A 9735-nucleotide genomic window follows, 5' to 3' on the forward strand; every position below is an offset into this window, starting at 1 on the left:
GTAGATGTCAGTAAAGGTGCGTTCACGTGTCAGTAGGTCATCCACCCCTTCACCACCAGGGAACACAACAAATGACACAACAAACAACTGGTTTCTATATAATTTAATTTAAAAAATAAATCTTTTTTTTTAATATCTCTTCTCCCACAATAAAAACGAATGGATTTCTGTAAACAAACAACACTTAAATACACTCTATCATTTCTTCTAAAATCTCTGTTACAGCTCTTACAACAAAGACCTCAGCATCCCTTTGGACTTCACTATGAAACTAGATCCCTTAAATTTTACCTTAACACTCCACTACCTCACCCATTAGCTTGAATTTATTGGCTTATTCCAGTACAGGTTGGTCCCTTTTGGATGCATATAAGTGCCATTTAAAGGGATTCCTACTCAGGATTCAGGTTCCTAAAAGGTTGAGCACAGACTAAAATGGAAATTAATAAGTCAATTGATGTATCGTGTCATCGTTAGGGATCTTTAATTGGCTTTCTGCATGGCATAAGGTTTCTTCTACCGAAAAAAAAAGCCATTAAAGCTTTCTGATCAAATATCTGAATACGGAGTAATAATCCTGAACACTTTTATTTCTTTACCCCTAAGATGTTTCAGACTTTTGGGGGCCGTAATAGTAACCTGATAGTGTCATAAAGTGTAATCTAATGGTGAATTGAAGTTTTCATGCTGAATTAAGGAACTCTTAAGGGATTATTGTTTCATAGTTTTAAAAGGATACACGTGTCTCTGAAAGTTTTTGAGTCTTTCTGCCTCGGAGTGCTCTCATATTTTCAGTCTGTGTTTGAGTTTTGTGAGGATGCGTCCGTGTCTGTTCACAGCTTCTTCTTCTTCTCCCCTGTTTGTCCTGCAGAAAAAACTCCCATCATGCCTCAGCAGGAACCTTAAAGTGTCTGCATGAAGTCCATCGTGGTCCTGCACATGCAGCTCTGCAGGCTGCAGTTTGGAGTCGAAACAGGTATAAAACGAGGGACCAGGTTTTGTTTAAATAAGAGTTTCCTTCTGTGTTACCCGTTTCCCGCCCTCACCTGTCGCCCTGAGCAACGCCCAGCGGGTGAAGACGTCCTGAGCCCAGCAGCTTCCCGCCCAGCCAGTGTAAAATCCGAGCGTACCAGTGGACCCCGTCCTTGTGGCTCCCGCTGGATCCAGTCCAGCTGTGGACCAGGCGGAGCGGGGCGAAGGCCCAGTGAGCGAGAGAGTGCTGATCCAGCACGGCATAGCAGGACGCCACCACCCCGTCCACCACCAGTGTCCCCTGCTGGGTCAGTGGTGCAAAAGCCCCCCTGCCCCCCCTCACGCTGACCTGGGTGATCTGAGACAGACGCCCCTGTCCCACTTCACCCTCAGACAACAGCACGCACTGTCCCGGCCGGGCGTCGCTGGCATACACAGTCCTGAGTGCTCCTCGGGCTGGCTCCGCCCCCTCTGAGCAGTTACCCTCTGTAACATACAGCAGGTGGGCGGCGGTGAGTGAGAGGCGGGCGCCGGCTGCTGTCTGCAGGGTGTAGAAGAGCTTCCAGGTCCCAGGGTCCCGGTCCAGGAAGGTCAGGACTTCACTGAATGCCAGCTCTCCCCCGCCGCCTGCCAGGACCAGGACTCGCTCACCGGGGCGCAGGTCGCTCATGGACTTGTGACCGCCGCCCTCCAATGTGACCGAGGCCTCGCCGGGGAAACACCCTCCAGACTTCGCCGCCACTGAATGATCTGTAGAGAGAGAGAGAGAGAGAGATCTTTAATTAAGATTTTTTTTTTTTTAAAGAAATCTTAATTTTTAACTTTTTGTTTAACTATTTTTTTCTAATTTTGCACGATTCCTTATTCAGACGGTTTACTTTTAGAGGTCAATGCTGATGTAGGAGGTTATTTCTGATTGGTTGCCATCACATTTTGACCCCAGTAAGTCTTTGCTCACTTAAAATGCTAAAAATAAAATGAGGAATGAGTTCAATACAAAAAGAGGTAAAGCACAAAATAAATCTTTTCAATCCCTTCAGCCAAATATTGACTTTGTTTTATCCTCACTCAAGAGTACAAAAACAAACAGTGTGTGTGTGTGTGTGTGTGTGTGTGTGTGTTTGTGTGTGTGTGTGTGTGTGTGTGTGTGTGTGTGTGTGTGTGTGTGTGTGTGTGTGTGTGTGTGTGTGTGTGTGTGTGTGTGCTAGAGACAAAGCGTTGTGCACTTGAACAGTGACACCTGAGGAGCGTCTCAAGTCTATCTGGGGATAAATATTTGGGGAGGGTAAGAAAAGCCAAGGCCAGGTGATAAGATAAGTCACCTGAAGGAGGAAGGAGCGGAGCAGGAAAATCAGCCAGCAGGTTAATCATCTGACAAACACAGAGGGTCACATGACTGCAGGTCAACTCCAGGGCGTTTCAAAACGTTCAAAGACGCAGACTGGACTGACGATATGATGATTAGTGTCAAAGCAGTGGTGTCAAAAAGATTCATTTTAAAACATTTCCAAAAAGCCAGAAACATATTTAAGTATTTATTTATAAATGCATCTATATGATATCCTATTGTATGATTTAAAAGTTTGATTGTTTAGTAAAGAAACCGTAGTCTCTGTTTGATTAAAAGTCAATGGGGATTATTTTATGAAGTCATCTGTACATGTTTATTCACAGAGCCCTGCAGGTGTAACGGTTACATTTACTTACAAGCTAAATTATGTTAGATGACTGTTTGAAGGATCTGTCAAGAAAGAATCTGGCCCTTATAGTTGATGACCCCTGACCTACAGGATCCTGCTGCTTTGTTGCCCACTAGTGGCCATTTCTATGGCTGATTACAGACTAACCTGTTCAACTTGTAACAGCTCTTTGAAACTATTTCTGGGGTTTTTGTTTCGTCTTCCCTCAGCTGGACAGATTTATCTTACTCAGGGAAATATTTCATTTTATTTTAGAATACTTCTTGATGCGAAAACAAAAGGAGAAATCAAACACATGAAAAAGAAAAATACCAACTTGATTGGTTGCCCTTCTGATCAAGTCAAGGACTGGGCCCTCGCAACCCGATCTGGGAGGGAAGGAGAGAGGAAAAAGGAGGGAAAGGTAGAATAAAAGAGAAGGAAAGAGGGGGAAAAGAAAAGGAAAATCTCAGTTACCACTCAGTGTAAAATGTTTAAAGTGGGTGTTTAAATTCTGATCCCTTTTCACAAGAGTGTGTGAGTTTCTGCACATCTGTGTGTTCATTTTGGGTTGGCACATGTGTGTTACTTTTCATGCGAGCTGCACATTGAAAACACACTATGCTGAATATGTTGAACCTCAGTGTGAATGTGTGTTATTCTGAGAAGCGTCTGCAGACCACAGCTTCTGATCTAAAACAACAAGAGAAGGGAAGGCAAATTCCTCTTAGTATTTATGTGCATTCAATACCAAACTATCCCATCTGACTATGAGAAAAGTTGTAATTGAAGAGTAATTTTAATCCGTACAGCAAAGAAACATGTCACACTGAATGACTTTCTGATTTTTTAAAACTACAATACCCATGATCCTAAGCTGATGTTGCCATTAAAAAGACGGGTCTGAATAAGGAACTAAAACACTCTGCTGCAGAATTCATCCAAAATGAACCCTGAATCTAAACATTTGAACTGTGAGCATCCAGGTAACAGAGTTTTTAAAGCTCTGCAATCAGATATTTCCAATTGATATGCACATTTGGAGCTTTAGCTTACGTCTCACCTTCAGTTGTTATTGAGCACCTTTGACTTTATATCAAGAAAGCAGACCTTTTCTTTTGCACTAAAGGTTCAAACAGGAGAGTTTTATGATAAGCCGAGCAGAGCTGCACATGTGAGACGCTGACATTCCCTCTTTGATTCAGACTTGTTTTCCAAATTCAAAAATCCCTTCTTCCACTTTGTGCCTTTTTTCTTTAAAGTATGAAATACTCTGGTTAATGTGTTATTCTGTAAAACTTCAGGTCAAGTCTGCAAACTCAAGATATCTGAGCCTTGCTAATCTACAGCTCGTGCTTCCATCTTTTAAACTAGTTAAGCTATCATGTAGTTGTAGTTTTGAGGTAATGCATTTTTGTTCCATGTAGATCTCCTGGGTTTGATTGCCCTGCTAAATGCATTTTCCTCTTCTAAAATAATCTGTTGTATTAAGTACAGATGAGTCTGCAAAAACAGCTTTCAAATGCAAAAATGTAAAACGTGATGTAAACCTATAACCACGGGAAACATGGGGTGAGTGGCAGCTGAGACAGAAGAAGAAAATGGTCAATTAATAAGAGTTAGCAGACAAGAAGACAGTTAGTGATCAGGAACAAAGGAGGTTAAACAAATGTTAGAAAGAAAAAGGAAGCAGCAGCAGTTCATGTCTAAAGCAGACGTCAGTTTGTGAACATTCACAAAACTAATTCAGCGTTCTCTGATTGTTAATTTAATGTTCACGTTCTAGATTTCCTGCTAAATGTTGTATCAACGTGTTGTTTGTAGAGCTGAGGGAATGATACCTAACATTTTGACTGTTTGCATCTCAGTTTGATCTTGCAAAGCTTCTTCTTATGATTGCTGGCAGTAAGATTAGTAATCCATGAAAGCTGAGTCAAGGTGTCCAAAGCTTTAGCTCTTTTCTGACGACAGGTTGCTGAACTAGTCAGATTGATGCATTCTGGTGCCTTTATCTTTACCTGCAGAACAGAACGTCTACAGGTAGTCTACTTTTAAAAAACAAACATCATCTCTCTCCGCTCCGTCCTCTCTCACCTGACTTGACGCTGCAGTGGATGTGGGCTTTGGACTCGTAGTAGACCCAGTCAAACCCGGCCTCCACCGCCAGGCGGGCCAGCATGGCGTACTTGTTCCTGTCTCTGTCCGAGGTGGTGATGTCCACCGCCCGGCCCTCGTAGTGCAGCGACTCCTCGGAGTGATGGCCGTCCTCGTCCCAGCCCTCTGTGACCCGCAGCCGGACCCCGGGCCACAGGTTCATCACTGAGATGGCCAGAGAGTTCAGCTTGTCTTTGCAGCGCTGCAAACAAACACAGATTTACTTCTCATATCATGCATCCACATTTTAGAATCAAAGTTATTTTTGACTGTTAAACTTGTGTTTCTAAAACTTTGCTTCGTTACGTTACAGCTTTAAAATCCTCTGATCTTCCACTCCCTCATTCTTAACCAATCAGAGAACATGAAGAAGTCCCTTGTCTGTGGATGCAGCATGATGTTTGCTCTCTGTGGTGAGTGAAGCGGGCTATGTCAGGGAAGGATGGAGGAGTGAGGCGGTGAGGGGGGGGGGCTGTGAGGTTGGGTGACAGGGTCCTCAGCATCCCTCTAAACCTGGAGTCTGGTCAGGGTGAGCAAACAGAAGGTGAGAGGGTCCACTGAAGGCCTCATTGAGCACACAGGATGATACAACTTAGATCGCCTTAGTATAGCGTCTAGTCAATCACAGATAGCCCCGCCTTAACTCCTCCCCTCTCTCTGGTCTCTTTGACTCGAAATGAAAATCATGCTGTATTAAAGAAGACTTGGAACTAGAGCTTGAGACCTTAAACTCATTAGGATATTTCTTACTGAGGGAATAAACATGCTTGCCTTCTTTAAAGGTTTTTGCACGTTTGGTATTCATTTTGCCACCAGTAGAGCATGAATGCAGGTTTAAGACACTTCCACAATGAATTTACTTCAGAAACCAGGAGCCTATGTGTACTTATTCCATACATGAAATGGTCACTGGAATAAATCTATCCATTTAGCTTACTTTGATCCAATGTCACCCCAGTCTAACTTTGAGGAATGATGCATTTTGGCTTTCTCTTTTAACCATTTGACTTTAAATAGAAGCTCTCATCTGGTCAAATTCCATTTTCTGCTCAATTTAAGGTCAAAATATGAGTCTCTTACACTCCATAAATGCTTCAATTAGGATTGTTGGTTTTATTCCACTTGACTGACTGGACAAATAAAGTAAATCAACAGTCACTAAAGTCTCATTAAATCATGGCTGCAGGTCTGCAGGACGTCTTGCCATTTCCCAGCAGCCCCTGAAAGCGTCTCAGTGATGCAGCGTTTCATGAATCTCAGTCTATCAGGAGTGAAAAGTGGGATTAAACGCTATAAACGTACTTTTCCATGTTGGCTGTGATAAGAATAGCTCGTGGCGCGGTGGCCACAGATGCCTTTTCACAGTGTTCACTGTGAATTTTAACGTCTAATGTTTTCTCTCTGCGGTCACAGCTACGAGCTGGACTCCATAAATCAGACGATACATTTTGTTGGTTTTCCTTTCAAGGTATACGGATCGACGGGGGTTTCTGTAGAGGCGGTTTGAGCACTAAACCGCTGGCTGCACAAACATTGGACGCGCAGGCTGACAACATGCGCCTATGCACACCTTTACGCTGCAAAAAAAAAAAAGTCCTCAGAACAGTTCAGACTCCTGTGGTCTCTCAATGTCGCGCTTCCCCAGATCATCTGCGAAGAGCAAAACGTTTTCTGTCGATTTTAAAAATTAGTTGTGAGGATGCTCTGAAACCAAAGAACAGTTTTGGCGCGTTTTGTGCCTTCTTGGATAAACATTTACGTCCACGCAAGTAATACGTAAAAGCTGATTGTAAAAGAGTGAAAATGATCTTGCATTTCTTCCCGTTTACTTTGGAAGGAAAAATAAAGCAACCCAAAAAGCCCAAATTAAATCCAGAGAGTGACACTTTTTACAGTGTGGTTTCGCCCCTGAACAGACGCGTCTGTATGCGGCACGGAGCGCCCAGGAAAAAGCGAATAAAAAATAAAGAGGCGAAAGAAATGTGCATAATTAAGGCTTCAACACAAGTGAAGTGGGCTATTTCTGCACATGTGTGCTGCGAAAACAAACAAAAAAAGTAACACGGAATAGTTAAAGACAAACAGGAGGCTGTCTGCTGCGGCCGGGAGCCCATAAATTGTGTGCAGGTCAGTGGCTCGGGCTGCACGCTGCAAAAAGAGCTCCTGATGGAGTTTCACCCCGAAAAGATGAATGGACATTTCTTTGATTGTTTACGTTTAAGTGGGCTGATTTGATCGTGCTCTTCTTGTATAAAACTGTGCATTTAATTGAGTTAAAAACCGATCAAAACCTTTCCAATCAAATCAGATGTTTTGGAAATTTAAACTCTGGGATCAGGTCGATTTGCAACCAAAGACAGATGAAACACTTGCACTCACTGTTTGCTTAATTCATCTTTTGCATTTGAACACTGTTATATGGCACATTTTGTTCGTTTAAACCCAGCTGCAGTGACTCGCTCCAGTGGTTATTTCTTGCAGCGCGCGCGCGCGTGCAGCGAGGTGACAGCTCCAGACTGCAGTACGCGCTTTCATTCCCCACGTGGGTCTGTGGACATAAGACTGCCGCTCAGGGAGGAAGCCCGCGGTCACCAGAGCCAGATATAAATACTTTATTCCTGGGGAAATTGGGAGTCAAATAAATTCCACCCGGGGCCACATCAATGACGGTGTCGTAAAGATTTCTGACAGTCCAAAAGGCGACTGTTAACTCTGGCCAGTCGGGCTAAAAACGAAAACGGTAAACATGAGTACACGCTTGACCCTGGCTTTAACCAAATACGACTTTTGGCTGTTTTTCCACCAAAAACATGATGTAAAACAGAGGACATAGTGTTTTAATTAAGAGCGACCGCTTTTCCAGACATTTTTAGACGGGGTTGCCCTCTTTTACGCACGAGCCGCCCACAGTGAACCTCTGAAAGTTCATGTGGAGAAGAAGAGGAGAGCTCTGATTCAAACTGCTCACCTACACAATCCAGAAACGAACTCTGCTGTGTCAACAGCTGCAGGGCTTCTACAGTCGACACAAGAATGAGCTGTGCAAACAGGTTCAGTAATCATCTTTCTAAAGAGCTGCAGTGCAAGAAAAGTCTTCATAGAAACTGTTTTGGTTTGAGAAAAAGAGGGAAACGTGAAGATTAACTGAGAGGAGCTAAAATTATCTCAAGTGAGACAGCGGGGGGTTGAAACGTGGTGACAGGGTCAACATCTCTGGTAAATATGATGCTTGTTTCCTGTTGAAAATCACCAAAAGCCTAGTACCATATTGATGGTGAGTGTAATTAAAACCATACAAAAATGTGTCAGCTAAACTCTATTCGTTTTTTTATTACTGATCTTTTTTTTGCACTGACGAGCCTTGAGTCAACAAGAAATGCGGAAAAAGATAACAGCGTCCACGCGTTTGAAGACTGGGCAAAGTGCACTTGGAGATCTACTGAAATACTTCTTAAAGAAGCAGCTCAGGCTATTAAAAACAGACACTACGGCAGCCGGGAGGGTTACCTGAGTCATCATGCGGTCTGCACCTGTGTTCTCCTCATCCTTGAAGATGATGTCGGGGTTGTAGTTGGGGGTGAGATCCTTGAAGCGCTCAGAGTTCCGGGTTATTTTCCCTTCGTACCTCCCGCTGGCTCCTAAAGTCTTCTCGGCCACGTTAGGGCTGAACTGTTTGTAGGCGAGGGGCGCGAGCTTTCTCGGTGATCGTCTCTTGCCGTAGCCTCTACCCGGCCCGCAGCCTTCACCGACCGGCGAGAGGATGAAGGCGCACCCGGCGAGGCACGTCACCAGCGTCTGGAGCAGCATTCCGCCCAGGGGCCGGTATGTATCCCCCCGGCGGGTGGCCAAAATGTCACCGCTGTATATTTCTTGATGTGTCCCCCGCGTGGGTCCCCCTTGACAATTTTAGAGTGGCGGTAAAGGCGCAGGACTCATTCCAGAGTCCCAAAAAGTGGCCATTCCCGGCGCGTAAAAGTGTCCTGTGCGCCGCTGGAGAAGAGCTGGAGAGACGTGAACCTGCCCTCTGCGCTGCTGACACCCTCCTGTCCCGAGTGCACGCGGAGGCAGGGGCATAAATAGGCGAGGTGAGTTTATCTTGGCAGGCAGGTTCAAAGCTGCCCCTCAGTGTCGGAGCTGTGAGAAAAGGCCTTCAGACAGACACGGAGGCGCGCGTTGCGGAGTCTGGCTGCTCCTGTTGGCCGCGGCGGTCAAAGGGTGTCCCCGCAGCGGTTTCTGCCTCTCGGGTTTGTTCTCAATGCGTCCCTGTGGCGCAGGGCTGCTGGCAGCAGTGGAAATGGAAGAGATCCTACTACAGCACAGATGAGGTGCCGCGGGAGAAGAAGGAGACCGCGCCCTGCTGGACCTGCCCTCAGCTCCGTCCTCTCCTCCCCTCGAGGTGGCACAGGCCCCGCGGCCGCCTTCATCTGTTTATTGTCAGCCAAGAGGACAGACAAATACCGAGCCACGAGACTGACCGGAGAGGCGCGCGCCCACTCCTGTCCTTTGGACCCTGGTCTCCAATTTAAGACGCGTGAGCAGTGGTGCAGGTGCGCGCGTTCAGACCTGCGCTTCGAAACTTTCTCACCCTCCTCTGGATGATTTAAAGTCGTTACTGAATGACATAACAGTCTGAGCTGTGGTTGAGGAACTAACAAACTCCTGAGCACAGCTTTGTCACCCTGCAGGCGCCTTTTAGTGACGTTAGACTGGCCCTCAATCTGACCAAGACCTCCTGGAAAACACTCCTACAGGGCCCAGGACCCCAACTTGAAAATAGAAGAGTGAGACTGTGAAGGTTCACATTTAGTTAAATGTTGAGAATCACCCACACACTCATCTTAAGGTCAACACTTCCCAAAGTTTCCTACATGTCCTACTAGTCCCTTTAACAATCCAGCAGAGAACAGACCAGAGTTGAATGACTTTAACT

At 45.2% G+C, this 9735-nt stretch overlaps 1 protein-coding gene across 1 annotated transcript; it reads right to left on the bottom strand.

Moving 5' to 3' along the window:
• Positions 1–88: 88 nt before the first annotated feature.
• Positions 89–9242, bottom strand: LOC109994735 (indian hedgehog B protein). Its single transcript, XM_020648197.3, has 3 exons — positions 8313–9242; positions 4746–5007; positions 89–1722 (listed from the first exon to the last, which is right to left on the bottom strand). Exons 1-3 carry the CDS (start codon positions 8610–8612, stop codon positions 1043–1045), a joined length of 1242 nt encoding a protein of 413 aa, XP_020503853.1. The 5' UTR covers positions 8613–9242; the 3' UTR covers positions 89–1042.
• Between the last annotated feature and the right edge of the window lie 493 nt (positions 9243–9735).

This window comes from Labrus bergylta, chromosome 24 (assembly GCF_963930695.1).
Source record: "Labrus bergylta chromosome 24, fLabBer1.1, whole genome shotgun sequence".
In the NCBI taxonomy this organism is placed as follows: domain Eukaryota; kingdom Metazoa; phylum Chordata; class Actinopteri; order Labriformes; family Labridae; genus Labrus; species Labrus bergylta.

What these genes read in the sequence shown, in the direction of transcription:
- LOC109994735 (XM_020648197.3), bottom strand. Translation starts at nt 8,612, where the DNA reads ATGCTGCTCCAGACGCTGGTGACGTGCCTCGCCGGGTGCGCCTTCATC. An exon ending in CAGACCGCATGATGACTCAG is followed by an intron (nt 5,008 to 8,312) that starts GTAACCCTCCCG and finishes GTTTGTTTGCAG; the next exon opens with CGCTGCAAAGACAAGCTGAA. An exon ending in CCACTGCAGCGTCAAGTCAG is followed by an intron (nt 1,723 to 4,745) that starts GTGAGAGAGGAC and finishes CTCTCTCTACAG; the next exon opens with ATCATTCAGTGGCGGCGAAG.